We start from the raw sequence: 20,571 nt of genomic DNA, 5'->3' as shown, positions 1-20,571 counted from the left end.
CTGCCAGTCTGCCTCCCTCCCTCCCTCCCTCCCTGCCTGCCAGTCTGCCTCCCTCCCTGCCTGCCAGCCTCCCTCCCTGCCAGTCTGCCTCCCTCCCTCCCTCCCTGCCTGTCAGTCTGCCTCCCTCCCTCCCTCCCTCCCTCCCTGCCTGCCTGCCTGCCTGCCTGCCTGCCTGCCTCCCTCCCTCCCTGCCAGCCTCCCTCCCTCCCTCCCTCCCTGCCTGCCAGCCTCCCTCCCTGCCTGCCTGCCAGCCTCCCTCCCTCCCTCCCTCCCTCCCTCCCTGCCTGCCAGCCTCCCTCCCTTCCTCCCTCCCTCCCTCCCTCCCTCCCTGCCAGTCTGCCTCCCTCCCTCCCTGCCTGCCTGCCAGTCTGCCTCCCTCCCTCCCTGCCAGTCTGCCTCCCTCCCTCCCTCCCTCCCTGCCTGCCAGTCTGCCTTCCTCCCTCCCTGCCTGCCAGTCTGCCTCCCTCCCTCCCTGCCAGTCTGCCTTCCTCCCTCCCTCCCTCCCTCCCTCCCTCCCTCCCTCCCTCCCTGCCTGCCAGCCTCCCTCCCTGCCAGTCTGCCTCCCTCCCTCCCTCCCTGCCTGCCTGCCCGCCCGTCTCCCTGCCTGCCCACCCGCCCGCCCGTCTCCCTGCATGCCCGCCCGCCCGTCTCCCTGCATGCCCGCCCGCCTGTCTCCCCGCATGCCCGCCTACCTCCTTGACTGTATCCCTGCTACAGGTGAAACTAAGTACATTCCATGTAGGACTGGCCCACCCCACCACAGCACATTGTTATAAAAGCAGCTTTGTACAGCTCTGCTCTAGCCTCCGGTGGTGTACTATAATAAGGGGTTTTCATTTTCATTTCAATACAAAGCCGTTTTATTGGACTGGAACAAAGTAACTGCCTTTACTGACATGATCTGGTCAGAACAGAACAGAAACAGGGTCAGAGAGTATAGGCTACACATTTCAAATAGCGCTACCACAATATAAAGAGCATGAGTAATCAACTATCCGTTGACTGAAAACTGAATGACAGAGTCTATTTACTGAAAATGATATCTATGACTAAGTAACAAGTGACCTTAGGACCATTCATGATGAGACTGGAAAACTGCAGGGATATCTCCGCAATGACGGGAGCTTGTACAGAAAAGTACAGGGGCGTTGGGTTGTATTGAAAAGCAGTGGGAGAAAATGGACCGCATTTCAACACCAGCCACTATAATTCACTAAGGTAGCACAACAGAACAGCATGATGGAAGAGAAAGAGTGATGCAGCATGATAAACAGAACAGGATATGGATGGATGCATGGATAGGTCAGATTCAGACCCAGGCGGAACAAACAATCCCCAGCTACACTAGGGCCCTCAGAGCAGAGAGACTGAGTCTGAGTGGGTGGATAAGTGTACGGGAAGAGGGCCCAGTAGTAAAGAGTCGGAGGTAAGAGTAGGGACCATGGCTACCCCCACTGTGTGTGTTTGTGGCAGAGGAGGGTTGGTTCATTACCTCTTCTGTCTCCTGAGCCTCTTCTCCGTCATCCTCAACCACCACCAGGGTCAGTGTGCTCTTCTTAAAGTCTAGACGGGTGATCTTGGGCCTGAGACACACACATGGAAAAACACAATTATAGGGACAGTTAAACAAGAGATAGTGATCAACACCCACTAGTTCTTGAACTAGTAGAGACACAGGTAGAGATCAAGTATGGCCAATGGTCTTACCAGAAGAACAGGCCTATCTTGGTCTCTCCCTCAAACACCAGCACTCCGGTGGGGGTCAGTCCTAGCTGGTAGTCATTACCATCTCGAGCCTGGAGGGACAGTAGACACCCATTCAGCGCAGTGTCACCGTTTATGTTACTCACCATCCTTAATCTCCACTAGCGTTTTGTTTTCATACCAGTACAGCCCTGTATAACACGAGAGCAAGAGGCATAGAGAGAGAGAGACAGAAAAGAGACAGAGAGTGCGAGAGAGAGCTGGAGAGACTCCCATTCTGTTGTCCTCACCTTCACCATGTGCATGTCCACCCCGTACATCTCCAGCCACTTGGCCTTGTTCAGGTAGTTAATCTCTGCCTGCGATGGCATCTGGCCCCTGGGACAGAGCAGAAGAGGCAGAATACTGGGTTAAACAGGGGATGAGGTGTGTGTGAGATAAGGTCACATACAAAGAATGTTGACTCTTGAGATTAACCACGACTGTTGATTATAAATCATATAGGTGACATTAAAATCTCAACCATGACGAAGTCATACATCACAGGTAGCTCATGCATGTGTTCCAGGTTAAAGAGCAAGCACTGTCAAGATTTAGCATCTGTTACATCAAGGTAACCTCAGGGTAACCACCGGTCAAGACCGGCCCACACTGACACATGCTTTAAAATCAATAAAAACTAATAACTGCACCTAACCCTTCCTGGGAATACCCCAGCCACAGTACATCAAGGGTGATCAAATAATATAGGTGCCCTATAGCCGGTGGATGACCTATGCTCCCCAAGGAAAGGTCATTACGTGAGTAGCTTAAATAGCCTAACCCTATAGGCACCCAAATACAGGACAAACTCCTGGCTGTAACCAGTGCCTTCGGAAAGTATTCAGACCCCTTGACTTTTTCCACATTTTGTTACGTTACAGCCTTATTCTAAAATGGATTAAATAAAACCATTTCCTCAGCAATCTACACATACTACCCCATAATGACAAAGCGAAAACAGTTTTAAGCCAAAATTAGCATCATACACAAGAAGACTCGAGGCTGTAATCGCTGCCAAAGGTGCTTCAACAAAGTACTGAGTAAAGGGTCTGAATACTTATGTAAATGTGATATTTCCGTTAATTTTTTTATAAATTAGCAAAAGATTCTAAGAACCTGTTTTTGCTTTGTCATTATGGGGTACTGTGTGTAGATTGATTAGTACAATAAAAAAAATAAAAAATTTAGAATAAGGCTGTAACCTAACAAAAACTGAGACTTGACTTGGACTCTAGATGAGAGACTCGTGAACAATGCAAGTCAGTACTGGGATACGTTTCTGTTGTGCATTCTGTCAGATAACATGGAACAGGTGGCATTATAACACAGAGAAAGTAGTTTAATACAGAGGGCTGAAAAGCGTTCTAGAACATCTGCGTCATTTGTACGTCACTGTAGTACTTCAGCTAAACAATAATCAGCAACAATGTCATCAGGTGGTGAGGCTTTCATTATTACATTTGGTTACAAGAACCTGCAGTATAATGCCAGTGGCAAAAAACGAAATGCTGTTTGCAAAACTTGTGGACTTAACATTAAAGATGCTGGCGCAACTACATCTAACTTCATCCGACATTTGAAAACTCACCGCGAAAGGTCAGTTAGGTTAGCTAGCTAACAACGTTACAATGTGGTTAGACTAATAATAGCCTGTTTAGCAGATGCCAGCTTGATATAGCTAGCTTTCTTATGTGTCATCTTTTAGCTAACAAGAAATGTATTACTGTAGAATATTTCTTGAAAGGTTAAGAAGCGAGTTGTCAGATAGCTAGGCCTACTTGTTTAGCAGAGATGATTTAGTTACATCTCGGCGATATGCAAATCACTGAGATTTAATATACTTTCTGTTGTAGCCTGGTCCTAGGAAGTAATTTAGTATAAAACGAGAGTTCAAAGCATGCAACTTCTTGGACATTTCTGCTGAAAAATCCAATAGACCATATATATTTGTTTGTGTCCTTGTACTTCCATCTCAAGTCAGCAACAACTATCCATCATGTTGTTCATCTGTAGGTTCACTGAAAGGTGGCCAGCGCAGGGACAGAAGGACAGAGCAGCATTGACTCATTCTTGACCACCACAGGTATCCATGTGTACAGCCAGGGCCATCCCAGGCAGAAGGCCATAACAGAGGCTATACTGCAAGACCTGATCATTTCCTGCAACCTGCCTATGTCCTTAGTGGACAACCCTCACTTTAGGCATTTCATGTCAGTGGTAGATGACAAATATAGACCAGTAAGTAGGCCCACGTTGACCAGGTGCCTGCATGACTGAACAAAGTGCGTTAGAGAAGATGGAATCAGTGTCTGTCACTGTAGATATATGGACTGACAGGACCATGTGGGGCTTCATGGGAGTAACGGCCCATTACATGGCCATGGAAGAGAAGAAAACTCCCAGACTGGAGTCAGTTCTGTTGAGCTGTGATAGATTCACAGGGTCACACACTGGGGAAAGAATCAGTGATAATTTTGGCTTAAAACATAAATGAGATTATATCATATGTGATAACGCTGCAAATATTAAAAAAGGCTTTCACAGTTTGTTTCCCCAAAGCAAGCAATGATCATGATGATGTGGATAACCACAGCCTACAGGAAGAATTTGGTGAAGAGTACAATGCTGATGTTGAAGCTATCCAAACCAACTGCAGGCAACAGCACTTACACTGCTTTGCCCATTCATTACAACTGGTGATTAGAGATGGACTAAAGGAAACAAAAATCATAAACAGTGTGATGGCTAAGGTAACTAAACTTTGCAGCTTACTACATACTACCTGTGGTCTGAAAGAAGCATTTGAAGCTGAGTTCGGAGCCAATCGTAGTATCCCTGCTGCTGTGTCCACCAGATGGAATTCCATCCTCCGGCTTGTTAAAGCAGTCACCTATCTGAATCAACAAAGCCTCAGTTCTCTACTTGAGGCCCAAGGACACAAGGAGCTCTGCTTATCACCAAGGGAATGGAGCCAGCTATTGGAGCTAGTGGACATTTTGGACCCTTTTGTCCAGGCCACCGACCTTACTCTTGGGGTGAAAGTGGTGACTCTCAGTGCTGCCCTTCCTTGTGTACTGTCACTCAACTATCATCTGCAAAGTATACTGAGCACAAGTCGTCACCTAGTCAGTCTAGTAAAAGCACTGCAGCAGTCCCTCAAACGCCGATTCCATGGGGTGTTTGGGAATGTCAGAATGGAGCACACGGATGAACAGGCAACAAAACGTCCATTTGGTGACAATGTATACATAATGGCTGCTGGACCCATCTTTCTGCCTGTTCTGGCTTGATCATGATGTCCTCATACCACATGAAGATGAAGCTGAATTGAAGGAGAGTCTGATTGGTAGGTACAATGCATTGCAACATGCAACGTTTTCTATGTCACTTGCATTCAAATAATCATGCTTTTGTTTCCCATGCATAATGTACAGTCGTGGTCAAAAGTTGAGAATGACACATTCATTTTCACAAAGTCTGCTGCCTCAGTTTTTATGATGGCAATTTGCATATACTCCAGAATGTTATGAAGAGTGATCAGATGAATTGCAATGAATTGCAAAGTCCCTATTTGCCATGAAAATTAACTTAATCCCCAAAAAACATTACCACTGCATTTCAGCCCTGCCACAAAAGGACCAGCTGACATCATGTCAGTGATTCTCTTGTTAACACAGGTGAGAGTGTTGACGAGGACAAGGCTGGAGATCACTCTGTCATGCTGATTGAGTTAGAATAACAGACTGGAAGCTTTAAAAGGAGGGTGGTGCTTGAAATCATTGTTCTTCCTCTGTTAACCATGGTTACCGGCAAGGAAACACGTGCCGTCATCATTGCTTTGAACAAAAAGGGTTTCACAGGCAAGGATATTGCTGCTAGTAAGATTGCACCTAAATCAACCATTTATCGGATCATCAAGAACTTCAAGGAGAGAGGTTCAATTGTTGTGAAGAAGGCTTCAGGGCACCCAAGAAAGTCCAGCAAGCGCCAGGACCGTCTCCTTAAATTGATTCAGCTGCGGAATCGGGGCACCACCAGTGCAGAGCTTGCTCAGGAATGGCAGCAGGCAGGTGTGAGTGCATCTGCACGCACAGTGAGGCGAATACTTTTGGAGGATGGCCTGGTGTCAAGAAGGGCAGCGAGGAAGCCACTTCTCTACAGGAAAAACATCAGGGACAGACTGATATTCTGCAAAAGGTACAGGGATTGAACTGCTGAGGACTGGGATAAAGTCATTTTCTCTGATGAATCCCTTTCCGATTGTTTGTGGCATCCAGAAAAAAGGTTGTCCGGAGAAGACAAGGTGAGCGCTACCATCAGTCCTGTGTCATGCCAACAGTAAAGCATCCTGAGACCATTCATGTGTGGGGTTGCTTCTCAGCCAAGGGAGTGGGCTCACTCACAATTTTGCCTAAGAACACAGCCATGAATAAAGAATGGTACCAATACATACTCCGAGAGCAACTTCTCCCAACCATCCAAGAACAGTTTGGTGACGAACAATGCCTTTTCCAGCATGATGGAGCACCTTGCCATAAGGCAAAAGTGATAACTAAGTGGCTCGGGGAACAAAACATCGACATTTTGGGTCCATGGCCAGGACACTCCCCAGACCTTAATCCCATTGAGAACTTGTGGTCGATCCTCAAGAGGCGGGTGGACAAACAAAAACCCACAAATTCTGACAAACTCCAAGCATTGATTATGCAAGAATGGGCTGCCATCAGTCAGGATGTGGCCCAGAAGTTAATTGACAGCATGCCAGGGCGGATTGCAGAGGTCTTGAAAAAGAAGGGTCAACACTGCAAATATTGACTCTTTGCATACATGTAATGTTATTGTCAATAAAAGCCTTTGACACTTATGGAATGCTTGTAATTATACTTCAGTATACCGTAGTAACATCTGACAAAAATATCTAAAAACACTGAAGCAGCAAACTTTGAAGACCAATACTTGTGTCATTCTCAAAACTTTTGACCACGAAAATTGTTATTTCTTAATCATATACATCATTTTATGAGTTTATTTCAGACCTTGTTTTGGCTGAGGCACAGAAAGTCACCGTTACGGAGAGCAGTAGTGGAGAAGAAGAAGAACAACCACCTGCCAAAACCTCCAGACTGTTCTCTGGCTACCGCAACAAGATCAGCAAGAAGAAAGGAGACATAAAGTCATCTGTCAGAGCAGAGATTATTCGCTACATTCAAGTATCTTCTGATGAAAATGAAGTTGATTGTTTGGATTTTGGGAGAATCCATGCAAAAGACTTTAAGGCTCAAGCAGGTAGCAATGACCGTGTTGGCTGTGCCTGCCACCAGTGCCCCAGTGGAGAGAGTGTTTAGTCATGGAGGCCTCATCATGTCAGGCTCACTAACTTGATCTGAAATGTAACCTGTCTGCAACAGAAATGTTCTTTGTCTTAGGGCACAGGACGTAATTTGCAACTTGTTACAGGAAATTGTATTTCTGTTAAGTGTCCAGGTCAGTAAGTATATTTTAGGGATCGTTTGAAAAATAGGACACTTTAGTAGTGCAGTTATTCAACAGTTGTCTGTCATTTTGGTTTACATTCATACATCCCTCACCTACAGATTTTCTGTTTGTGTGACTGAATGAAGTGAAATATAGACCATGTCTGCCACAAACTACCATGCACTTTTAAATATTATGTCTTATTTTTTTCATTTCCGGTACAATTACTTTTATTAATGTAAACTGTCTACATTTTAAAAGGAAATGTATTTTGATTTAAATAGTGCCTGATGTGCTTACTTTCATACAAGTATGGACTAATGAACAAGGGAGTCTCTTCAAATAATTTACAAGGTTTATAGACCTAACCCACATCAGGCAGAAAGCCATTGCCAAAAGGTCCTCTGTAGCTCAATTGGTAGAGCATGGCGCTTGTAACGCCAGGGTAGTGGGTTCGATCCCCGGGACCACCCATACGTAAAAATGTATGCACACATGACTGTAAGTCGCTTTGGATAAAAGCGTCTGCTAAATGGCATATTATTATTATTATTATTATTATAAAAGACTTGAGACTTGACTTGGATTTTACCTCAAAGACTTGTGAACATCTCTGCTGTATAAGATGGGCTATACAACCTCTAGACAATGGTAACACTTTACAATACCTTACCATTAACACATGCCTTATAAATAGCCTTTTAATGGTGACATCATAAATTGTTACTGAGACATTTGCTGTGATATCAATGTCTTACCTGCACTCCTTCCAGGTGTTGAAGATGGCCAGCTCCATGGCCTCAGTCTGCTCTGGCATGAAGCGGAACTCAGACACTAGGTCCAGAGCATGCTCGGCAGGGTCACAGTCTCCCAGCTCAGCTGGAACACAGGTTAAATACTGAATACTTCAACCCTAACTCAGACACTAGGTCCAGAGCATGCTCCGCAGGGTTAGTCTCCCAGCTCAGCTGGAACACAGGTTGCATACTGAGTACTTTAACCCTAACTCAGACACTAGGTCCAGAGCATGCTCGGCAGGGTCACAGTCTCCCAGCTCAGCTGGAACACAGGTTAAATACTGAATACTTCAACCCTAACTCAGACACTAGGTCCAGAGCATGCTCCGCAGGGTTAGTCTCCCAGCTCAGCTGGAACACAGGTTGCATACTGAGTACTTTAACCCTAACTCAGACACTAGGTCCAGAGCATGCTCGGCAGGGTCACAGTCTCCCAGCTCAGCTGGAACACAGGTTAAATACTGAGTACTTCAACCCTAACTCAGACACTAGGTCCAGAGCATGCTCCGCAGGGTTAGTCTCCCAGCTCAGCTGGAACACAGGTTGCATACTGAGTACTTTAACCCTAACTCAGACACTAGGTCCAGAGCATGCTCCGCAGGGTTAGTCTCCCAGCTCAGCTGGAACACAGGTTACATACTGAGTACTTTAACCCTAACTCAGACACTAGGTCCAGAGCATGCTCCGCAGGGTTAGTCTCCCAGCTCAGCTGGAACACAGGTTACATACTGAGTACTTTAACCCTAACTCAGACACTAGGTCCAGAGCATGCTCCGCAGGGTTAGTCTCCCAGCTCAGCTGGAACACAGGTTACATACTGAGTACTTTAACCCTAACTCAGACACTAGGTCCAGAGCATGCTCCGCAGGGTTAGTCTCCCAGCTCAGCTGGAACACAACCGTAGACATGAGTTCTCTGAATCACTCTAGAAGGTTGATTAAGGCATGCTATCTGGGGTCTGGGCTTGTTTTGCAATGAAAGTAATGCTAATGAGAAGCTGTATATATATTCTTCTCTCCCCATCATTTTGGTCACTGATTTAGGATTTATAGATGACCTGTTAGCTATTAATGACATTTGTAATTTTGAATAATTCCTTTAAAGTTGCCCCCTTCAACATTAAAAGACATCCAAATCACATTTAAGTGGAGCAACAGACCTCCAATGACGCCTCACTCTTTCCTTACATAGCATCATGGAGATAACCGTGTCTGACTCTGCAGGCAGGGGGATAAATAGGGCAGCAGTATGTTATCTGGGTAATGGAGGTGAGGAGAGGCTCTTTGTTATCAGTGATGTGCTCCAGCTCTGTGCTGCTGCAGACCAAGGCAGAGTAGTGATGCATCACAGAGCTCAGCGTGGGGCTAAGGTTCAGGGGGGCGGGGCCATGACAGGGATGGATGTTTCTAACAGGGCAGAGAAGGGAATGCCTTACCTCCTCCTGGTCATTGGTCAACAAATCAAATTCAGTGTGGGAAATATGGACAGACATCCAGCCTAGCTCCCAAAAAGAGTGGAGTCTAGCTACCGACCGGACATTCAGTTGGTGTTACATTGAAACCTGAGGCTTTGACCAACTGCTTGAGTGTCCATTATTTGACTTGCTACGCCATTTAGCAGAACAGAATACAGTCTGAAATCCTGATATCTATTCTACCTAAAATTCATAAGACAAACCGTGAGTTTTGTTCGGGAAGGGCCATTTGGAGTTCTGGCTAAAAAGAGTGAGTTTGGAGAAAAAAAAGTGGTTTTGCTGTATGTCAAAGGGTCTGTGTTGGAGCTGTGGATGATTTTCATGCGAACTCAGAGGGGAGGTAGAGAGACCGAGAGAGAGGGAGTGAGAGAGCGGGACGAGGGAGAGGGCTGGATTAGGGGGGCCTTTGCAAAGAGCTGGGCTCTAATGAGCTTGCATTTACCCCACAGAGGAGCTGGAAGAGAGGGAGGGAGAGGGGGGGCTCACTTCCATTAAGAACAACCCTGGAGGGCCCATTTACAGATGGAACACTGAGCAAGGACTGCAGCCCCAGCATTTGTGCCAACTCCTTTGGACAGTGCGGCAGTAGCACACACATTCTTGAAGAGAGGGTAGCGATAAGCCCAAACTATATTTTATTACCATGAATACTCCACCATGTTACATGCTCTGAAAGGCTACTGTGGCGCTATGGTCTCTTCCTGCTGATAGCAAAGATTCCACCCCCTCAGAAAACTGCAACTCAGTGGTTCTCATTCAAGAAGAGTTATGACAACCACACAAAGACATTGGGCCATAGTTGTTCTTACCTTGCAATGAGAAGGCCGCCAGTTCCACTGCTGTGTCGAAAGGACATTCTAACCTGTGAGACAAGGAGGAGAGTGTTCATTAGAAAACAATGCTGCTGTCTGAGTGCTGTTGCTTTCAACAAGGTACAGTACACACTAGGCAAGGATATAGCAGCCTGTTTCTAACAGCCTGTTTCTCTCTCCAGAGCTAACACACAACAACCCTGTGTTATTGGATAGCCAGACAGACAACATGAACACTAATCCCTATGTAGTGAAAATGTATACTAATATTCACAATCTATTAATCAATGTAAATAGTTTCGTTAAAACATCACGTGTAATCCACTACTGCAGGTAAGCCTCTTAGCATCTGTAGCATGATGCAACAGAACATATATAACTAACATGTAATGTATCTAATGATGTACTTGGCCTATAGACATCAGCGATGTTAAACATATTGAAGCACATGAAGTCTACACTAATCTAATATACTGTATATCTAATATAGGAAGAGCAAAACAGTCTGAATGAGGAGGGTTACTTACTTGCCACTGAGGATATCTTGTTTTAGTTGTAATACAAATAGATACCTGCGGGAATAAAAGGGTCATTTGTTTATAAAAAGTCCAGAGAAATGTCCACAATAAATACAATGTTCATCAACATAAATCATGTTGTAAAAACAATAGATGATTATTGAATAGTAATAACAAGACAACAATAAGATGACCTGGTCAACTCCTCATGCAGGTTGTTGGGTTCTGAGGAGTAGAATTTGACCCTCATGTGAAGGCAGTATGGGGGTCCGACTGCACAGAGAGATAGATGAGGAACGGAAGAAAATAAAGGTTTGAAATGAGAATGGCACTAATGAAATCAATCTGTTTCTGGCTGTTCCATCAACACACCCATCTGTTAATAGTTTATCCATTATACATCTCTAGGTCTACATTGGTACAGAAAATAGGCAATAGAAGGTATATAGCTTGTGTATCTCCAGTGATTGCGAGGTAAAGAACATATACTTACTTTTGACTTGTTTTTTTATGCTTTTTGTAACGTCAAGCCAATGCTGCAAAAGAGATGAGAAAATAACAACATATTTCAATGACAGGAAAGAATCAACTATCTAGGCTCAAGGGCATTCACGTCATTGGAAAGGCCAACAACGAATTAATTTGACAGCAGCCTCACTTAGGATATCACACACAGTTTGATTGTGTCACTAGAAAGTGAATTTCTGATTTCTAACTCTTGTCTGGGAGTTGGGAGTCTGTGAGGCATGAACAATGTAGGAGGGAGGGGCGGGGGTTTAGGAGTGAGTGTGTGAGTAGAGGGGTGGGGGGGTGATGCTCATGCTGATGAGGGAACGGAAGGTCTCTGCCACAGCCCTCTTTCACACTTCTCTCCCCCACATTCCTCTCTCCAGCTCTCCCTCCCTACTACCTCTCTCACTCCTTCCATGCCCTTCACACCATATCAGCTTGCCCTGGCTGCTGGGTCTGTGAACTTAAAAATTACTTTCTGCAAAGAACTGTACTTGAACTTTCCATAAGAACAGCCCTACATTAGAAAACCCAGATTGTACGTAAACTGCACACACTGTTATTCAAATCACTATTCCAGAGAAGAGCAATTCAAGTTGAGTGAATAAATCTAACCATTACAAACCCCTTCTTAATTCCTAATCAGAATAAGGTTGGGTGGGTGGTAATAAAAGTATGTCTGTCTCTAGGACCGTCTGCCACTCCGTCTGCCACTCTGGTCTTACCGGTACTTGTGCAGAGTCCATGAAGCGCAGTCCGAAGTAGTCCTTCTCTATGATGTCCAGATGGTACATGATCTGGTCAAACAGCTCCTCACCCTTGGCTTTTTTCTGACAGGACAGGAGAGATGTCAGAGGTCACATCACACACACAGTCATTAGTCTGGAAGCAATGGCATCAATCATTCAACAGACTAGGTCTACACTTTTCACTGTGTTCTCTTTAGCATCTTAATAATAGTTAAATATTTCAAATATTTGTAAACTGTTGCTCAATGTTATTTATTATGGTCAAAACAAAACAAGTGGAATGAGCAATTGTAGTGAAGTTTCACTAAGTCACCACTGGTGGAAAAGGGAAAATATAGATCTGTTTTAGGTGTTTGTGTATTTTTCCCTGACACTACATTCCCCAGACACAGTGTTGATTTCATTGCCTCTATAACTGATTAGAAAACAAACAAAAAAAGAGACAAGAGCTAAGTAGAACACATTATTTTGCTGGCTTCACCTACTTTAAAATCAGGCACATTGCCACATGTATTAGTCTAGTCTTGCCCTTCTGTTCTGGTGAGCAGTTTGAACTCTATGATTCAGTGTTTCCTGCAGTCAGTCTGACAGGTCGTACCAGTCTCTAGTCCGCACTGCTCAGACGGGGTGCTAGCTGCCCAACTCCTGTAGCCTGCTGCTGTACTAGCTAGTTCAGTACTCTGCATACTTCAAAACAGCAGGAAGAATGGCAGCACTGGGGTCGCCATGGCAACTTGTTAGTAGGCCGCAGCACAGCGAGTCAGCGTGACCCCAGTCAGTCTTTACTCTCTGCCGAGCAGCCTGACTGACTACACACACACGATACACAGCCTGTAGCCTGACTACACAGTACAGCCTGTAGCCTGACTACACAGTACAGCCTGTAGCCTGACTACACAGTACAGCCTGTAGCCTGACTACACAGTACAGCCTGTAGCCTGACTACACAGTACAGCCTGTAGCCTGACTACACAGTACAGCCTGTAGCCTGACTACACAGTACAGCCTGTAGCCTGACTACACAGTACAGCCTGTAGCCTGACTACACAGTACAGCCTGTAGCCTGACTACACAGTACAGCCTGTAGCCTGACTACACAGTACAGCCTGTAGCCTGACTACACAGTACAGCCTGTAGCCTGACTACACAGTACAGCCTGTAGCCTGACTACACAGTACAGCCTGTAGCCTGACTACACAGTACAGCCTGTAGCCTGACTACACAGTACAGCCTGTAGCCTGACTACACAGTACAGCCTGTAGCCTGACTACACAGTACAGCCTGTAGCCTGACTACACAGTACAGCCTGTAGCCTGACTACACAGTACAGCCTGTAGCCTGACTACACAGTACAGCCTGTAGCCTGACTACACAGTACAGCCTGTAGCCTGACTACACAGTACAGCCTGTAGCCTGACTACACAGTACAGCCTGTAGCCTGACTACACAGTACAGTCTGTAGCCGTGTAGAGAAGTCTCAGCTAATGAGTGATCCACAGGCCAGCCTACGAAAACAAAACGCTCCCACTCCCTTTGTCCTGCCTCACATCACCAGAGAGCAGAGTGAGACACGGCAAAAACAAAAGCTGTGGTTGGTCAGTCACTCCACTGGGCTGAATGACTGCGCTAATTTGTGTTCAAGGTGACTGAATGATCAAAGCTTATAGAAGGGGTGAAAATGACCCTTGCAGTGGCTGGGAGAGTTCACTGCCATTCTGCTCAAATGGGGAGCTTTGCCTCGAGTTTCTCAGATGAATAAAAGCAACGTCAGATTTCAAGTCCACCAACAATGGAAACTCAAAACAGGAAAGATGTAGGTTAAGCATAAAAAGTTACCACATACAGTAAAGTCTGCAACAGCATTGCTGAAACCTAACAAGCATATTACTGGTTGTGACACTGCTGTGTGCACATAGATAAAGCACACAGTGAAACACACAATACCCTTCAGGGGAACAAACATTGACATGAGCAGTGAGGACACAGGCCTGCACTGCCATGCTCTGGTCCAGTATGTTATACAGGGGGAGAGGTCGTGATGGGTAGAGAGGAGAGGATGCTGCCATTGAACAGTCCTCAGTCCCCAGTGTTAATCCAAGCCTGCCGGACGCTCACACAGGCCCCATAGAGTTGGCATAGCTCACAAAGCGCCCCTGCGGCCAGGGAGAATGGACACAAAGGAGCCATTGTGCGCTCCAGTGAACCCCAGGCCTCGCTGTCGCATTGTTCACCAGAGGTTTCCAGCCTGCCCAACCAACTATCTGCCTTTGGAGGCACAGTTACATTCCTAAGGCTGCTCCCCGAATGCAAGTCAGAGGAGTGCCACTGAGGGGAGGACTGAGGAAGAAATATGGCAGCCTTCCTCCTTCTTCCCACCCATAGTTTTAAAAGCTTGAGGCTCCCTTATTCAGACTGGACTGAGTCCTGGAACTGGTGGTGTCAGAGGAGAGACGGTTATTCCTAGGTTATTTACAGTGCTGTCTGCGTCAAAAGGGATAGCTGCTGCTTCAGAGGAGTAACCCTAGGAAACCCTTTGCGCTGACTTACCAAGCACTCAACCATCTTGGTAAGAGCAATAAACATGCTACGCCACACTCTTTCTTCAAGAGTCATTCTGGACAGTTTACTGACTAGCACTAAACCCGACTCATCATTAATCAAAATAAATAGGCCTCACCAAAGGCCTAGCCTGGTTAGGTAATGACTATCCACAGCTCGAGTCAGCTAAGTATCTTTACAGTAAAAAGGAGACTACTGTACTATTACTGAAATAAGTCCAAGATGTTATGTTTCATCAATCCAAACCCAGCATCTTGTACTAGCCCTATTTGTCAACATGTTTATTCACTCTGTTCAATCCCACTATTCCAGCTAGTCCCGAGTGTGGCTGCTGAACAGTAGCAACATGCATGTCAGAGATCACACAAAATATCTAAACAACAGGGACAGACCATTAGGCCCGAAGACCATTAGGCCCAAAGCTGTCTCAGAAGAACAAAGAAAACATAAGGCCTTGATAATCAAAATCAGTCAGTGAGTTATTGCCTGGGGAGCCCATTGGCAGCCTAAACAATGACAGTTTTATGCAACCCAGCAGTTCTGCTTTGTAACACTTAATCAAAGCCACCAAGTGAATAAACGGTCATCAGACTATATCAATTAGCCTAGAACTCATACATAGCAGAGCTATAGATCCAGACATACAGGTAGCCTAACATTTCTCAATGTTCCTTTCAAATGTATTTTCACATGACTATGACAAAGCTATTAGTAAACGGCACACTGTCTCATGTCCTGAACTCCACAAACTCGTCAGACATAAACATGGTTGGCCTATCCCATGTTGTAATAGCTCTCCACCAGCATTGCAATCAGAGGCATTGCAAAAAAACAGAATCAACTATTGGAGAAGCTCTGTAACAATAGACCTATAGCATTTACAGTGGAATACCAGAGTGGGAATACATTTACATTTTAGTCATTTAGCAGATGCTCTTATCCAGAGCGACTTACAGTTAGTGCATACATTATTTTTCATACTATTTTTCATACCCCCGTGGGAATCGAACCCACAACCCTGGCATTGCAAACGCCATGCTCTACCAACTGAGCTACATCCCTGCCGGCCATTCCCTCCCCTACCCTAGACGACGCTGGGCCAATTGTGCGCCGCCTCCCGGTCACGGCCGGCTACGACAGAGCCTGGAATCGAACCAGGATCTCTAGTGGCACAGCTAGCACTGCGATGCAGTGCCTTAGACCACTGCGCCACTCGGGAGAATACCAGAGTGGGATCAGACGATCACGTATTCAACTGGTTTGACAGCTGGAATGCCTTAGAAATTCCAACCCTGAGAAATCAGAGGACATTGTGGGACAAGAGCAAGTCTTCCCATTTGAGAAGAGTATCTCCACTCACTTGGCTCCTGGCAGTGGGTGGGTCATGTGACCAGGTGTGCTGTAGAGGGATCATGGAATTACAGGTGATCAGCAGCACTCAACACAACAACACACTGTCCTATACATAAACACACTGGCACGCACCTCTCATGTGGCCTAGTCACACCTCAGTGAGCCAAGACCTGACGGTGACTCTCTCAGTAAATCATTAACAGCACAGCGAGAGGAGGGCAACTAGCTACCACCCCCACAACATGATCAGGATCTCGGAGCAATTGAGGGAGCTGGTCAGCAAGTACTATACAGCAGAACCTTATACACGGCAATCAACCAACACAGACACACAGAGCGAGAGCATCTGCCATGCCAAAAATGCTCCTACTCTGTCTTCCTTCTTTTGAAATAACTTTTGATGACCCAATACCCACCTGTTACTTTCTCATGAGGCATGCCTTGACATCAGTTGAACCTCGAACAGCAGGTTAGATTCAGAATCTTTCCCACTGTGTTATGTGTAAAGTTTGTAGTGTAAAGTCTCACCGGTAGGTCCACACTGACGTCAGTGCCGTCCAGCAGTGACACACGGCAGGTGATGACGGACTTGGCCTCCCCTGCAGCAGGGATGTGTGTGGTGGCCCGCTGGGCCTCTCTCAGCCGGGCCTTCTCAGCATGCTTACGGATGGACCGCCGGCCCAGCGTCCGGCGGAGGAAACTCAGCATGGTGGTGGCCTAGTGAACACTACCTGCTCATGTGAGAGGAAGGATTAGTGATACAATCTGTTGTGTTCCTCAATCAGAGGGCTGTGATGTTAAAACAATCTGTTAAATACTGTACTGTGACAGAAGCCACATTAGTATGCAAATCAAAATGGTGTGACTTATCACTGCTAGTTAGCAGACTATGCTACTAGTTAGCTAGTTCTGCGGTACCAGATGGTTGGTTATGCTAGTTAACTTGCTGGTTAGCTAGCTAACTAGTAACGTTAACTAACCAATTAGTAGTCAGCTAGAAGTTTTGCCCGAATAAATACTGTATTAATTTTTATCTTAGTTAAATTTCATACGTTTCATTACAGCATTAACTATTGAAGAATAACTCGACAAATTGTATTTGACTAGCCCCATCATGAACAAGAGCAACAGGTTTAGCAATCTAACGTTACCTCTTGTGAAACGACGCTTTACTGAAGCAACAGATGAAAGAAATCCGGCGACATACACTTGCTGCTGTTGTCGCGGATGGCCACTTGTAGATCCGAAAGGAATAGCTACTCACGAAAGACTTGCCTAAAGTAACAACCAATCCACTTGCATGGTTCACTTTTACAAAATGAAAACTAATACGTTTCCATGGTTGTTAAGTCTTCTACTGTATTTCCTACTCGATCGATACTCTAACGGGATAATTTTCACAAGTCCCAAGAAAAGAGGGAGGCAAGATTTCCCTCAGGAACTGACGTCATAATAAATCCAAAACAAACTGCTATTTGCATTTAAAGGGACATTAGGGTGTTGAGTGCAGTCATTGGTCGACTGCATAGAAATTGAATTATATTTCTATTGTTGGGCGTTTCTATAGTAGTGATCATGAGATTACAATGTAGCTAATCATGAACCGCATTACAAATACATCTACCCAAGTTTGTATTATCATATTGTATCATATTATGCCGATTTTATGAGGACTGGACAAACCAGTAGATACTTTCTAGAGAGTCAGTACATTCGGTCATAGATTATTCCTCAATTGTACATTTTTAAACTGCATCATGGTAGTCAGTGGAAAAAGTATTTCAATCAGACCAAATATCTACTGTATGAACTACTGTATCCTCTCCGTTTAGCAACAGCGCCACTAACTGGTCATGTTGATAGCTTCCGTCTGGTCTTCATGATAAATAATAATAATATGCCATTTAGCAGACGCTTTTATCCAAAGCGACTTACAGTCATGCGTGCATACATTTTTTTTGTGTATGGGTGGTCCCGGGGATCGAACCCACTACCTTGGCGTTACAAGCGCCGTGCTCTACCAGCTGAGCTACAGAGGACCAATGATGATGTCATTATAGTTCTCCTGCCATGGATATCCATTGATTGATAGGGATGATACCAGTCTGACCAGACTGTACCTGTGCACTTCATTCCAACATGCTTGATACTTAAAGAGAGCCTCGTAGACTCCATGCAAACAATCAAATCTGTCTAATTCAGGCTGTTGGAACTTGGGAGGTTGATTACATACAAGCAGAAATGCTATGCTTTCAGGCTTCTTACATTTATGCTACTTTCTAAATAATTGTATGCATCAGTCACATTTCTGAAATGTAGAATTTGGAATACAGGTACACTACCGTTCAAAAGTTTGGGGTCACTTAAAAATGGCCTTGATTTCAAAAGAAAAGCAATTTTTTGTCCATTAAAATAACAAATTGATCAGAAATACAGTGTAGACATTGTTAATGTTGTAAATGGCTATTGTAGCTGGAAACGGCTGATTTTTAATGGAATATCTACAGTTGAAGTCAGAAGTTTACATGCACTTAGGTTGGAGTCATTAAAAGTCGTTTTTCAACCACTCCACACATTTCTTGTTAACAAACTATAGTTTAGTTTTGGCAAGTCGGTTAGGACATCTACTTTGTGCATGACAAGTAATTTTTCCAAAAATTGTTTACAGACAGATTATTTCACTTATAATTAACTATCACAATTCCAGTGGGTCAGAAGTTTACATACAGTGAGGGAAAAAATTATTTGATCCCCTGCTGATTTTGTACGTTTGCCCACTGAAAGAAATGATCAGTCTATAATTTTAATGGTAGGTTTATTTGAACAGTGAGAGACAGGATAACAACAAAAAAATCCAGCATGTAAAAAATGTTAAATTGATTTGCATTTTAATGAGGGAAATAAGTATTTGACTCCCTCTCAATCAGAAAGATTTCTGGCTCCCAGGTGTCTTTTATACAGGTAACGAGCTGAGATTAGGAGCACACTCTTAAAGGGAGTGCTCCTAATCTCAGTTTGTTACCTGTATAAAAGACACCTGTCCACAGAAGCAATCAATCAATCAGATTCCAAACTCTCCACCATGGCCAAGAACAAAGAGCTCTCCAAGGATGTCAGGGACAAGATTGTAGACCTAGACAAGGCTGGAATGGGCTACAAGACCATCGCCAAGCGGCTTGGTGAGAAGGTGACAACAGTTGGTGCGATTATTCGCAAATGGAAGAAACACAAAAGAACTGTCAATCTCCCTCGGCCTAGGGCTCCATGCAAGATCTCACCTCGTGGAGTTGCAATGATCATGAGAACGGTGAGGAATCAGCCCAGAACTACACAGGAGGATCTTGATCTCAAGGCAGCTGGGACCATAGTCACCAAGAAAACAATTGGTAACACACTACGCCGTGAAGGACTGAAATCCTGCAGCGCCCGCAAGGTCCCCCTGCTCAAGAAAGCACATATACAGGCCCGTCTGAAGTTTGCCAATGAACATCTGAATGATTCAGAGGAGAACTGGGTGAAAGTGTTGTGGTCAGATGAGACCAAAATCGAGCTCTTTGGCATCAACTCAACTCGCCATGTTTGGAGGAGGAGGAATGCTGCCTATGACCCCAAGAACACCATCCCCACCGTCAAACATGGAGGTGGAAACATTATGCTTTGGGGGTGTTTTTCTGCTAAGGGGACAGGACAACTTCACCGCATCAAAGGGACGATGGACGGGGCCATGTACCGTCAAATCTGTCTCTCACTGTTCAAATAAACCTACCATTAAAATTATAGACTGATCATTTCTTTGTCAGTGGGCAAACGTACAAAATCAGCAGGGGATCAAATACTTTTTTCCCTCACTGTACACTAAGTTGAATGTGTCTTTAAACAGCTTGGAAAATTTCATAAAATTATGTCATGGCTTTAGAAGCTTCTGATAGGCTAATTGACATCATGAGTCAATTGGAGGTGTCCCTGTGGATGTATTTCAAGGCCTACCTTCAAACTCAGTACCTCTTTGCTTGACATCATGGGAAAATCAAAAGAAATCTGCCAAGACCTCAGAAAAAGAAATTGTAGACCTCCACAAGTCTGGTTCATCCTTGGGAGCAATTTCCAAACGCCTGAAGGTACCACGTTCATCTGTACAAACAATAGTACGCAAGTATAAACACCATGGGACCACGCAGCCGTCATACCGCTCAGGAACGAGATGCGTTCTGTCTCCTAGAGATGAACGTACTTTGGTGCGAAAAGTGCAAATAAATCCCAGAACAACAGCAAAGGACCTTGTGAAGATGCTGGAGGAAACAGGTACAAAAGTATCTATATCCACAGTAAAACGAGTCCTACATCGACATAACCTGAATGGCCGCTCAGCAAGGAAGAAACCACTGCTCTAAAACCGCCATAAAGCCAGACTACGGTTTGCAACTGCACATGGGGACAAAGATCGTACTTTCTGGATAAATGTCCTCTGGTCTGATGAAACAAAAATAGAACTGTTTGGCCATAATGACCATTGTTAGGTTTGGAGGAAAAGGGGGGTTGCTTGCAAGCCGAAGAACACCATCCCAACTGTGAAGCACG

At 44.9% G+C, this 20,571-nt stretch overlaps 1 protein-coding gene across 1 annotated transcript in view; it reads right to left on the bottom strand.

The window, feature by feature from the left end:
• epb41l5 (erythrocyte membrane protein band 4.1 like 5) overlaps positions 1-17,420 on the bottom strand; it is a 59,229-nt gene extending 41,809 nt beyond the window's left edge. Inside the window, exons 1-11 of the mRNA XM_084179291.1 lie at positions 17,145-17,420; positions 16,522-16,724; positions 12,058-12,162; positions 11,316-11,358; positions 11,017-11,095; positions 10,832-10,876; positions 10,302-10,354; positions 7,980-8,100; positions 1,995-2,082; positions 1,708-1,796; positions 1,493-1,583 (exon numbers count right to left, since the gene is read on the bottom strand). Of these exons, the coding sequence (XP_084035417.1) occupies positions 1,493-1,583; positions 1,708-1,796; positions 1,995-2,082; positions 7,980-8,100; positions 10,302-10,354; positions 10,832-10,876; positions 11,017-11,095; positions 11,316-11,358; positions 12,058-12,162; positions 16,522-16,701 (894 nt within the window). The 5' untranslated portion in view covers positions 16,702-16,724; positions 17,145-17,420. The remainder of the gene's footprint in view (positions 1-1,492; positions 1,584-1,707; positions 1,797-1,994; positions 2,083-7,979; positions 8,101-10,301; positions 10,355-10,831; positions 10,877-11,016; positions 11,096-11,315; positions 11,359-12,057; positions 12,163-16,521; positions 16,725-17,144) is intronic.
• Between the last annotated feature and the right edge of the window lie 3,151 nt (positions 17,421-20,571).

Source organism: Coregonus lavaretus (assembly GCF_964263955.1).
Source record: "Coregonus lavaretus genome assembly, chromosome: 16".
Taxonomy (NCBI): Eukaryota; Metazoa; Chordata; class Actinopteri; order Salmoniformes; family Salmonidae; genus Coregonus; species Coregonus lavaretus.
This window is presented reverse-complemented; position numbering and strand designations above follow the sequence as displayed.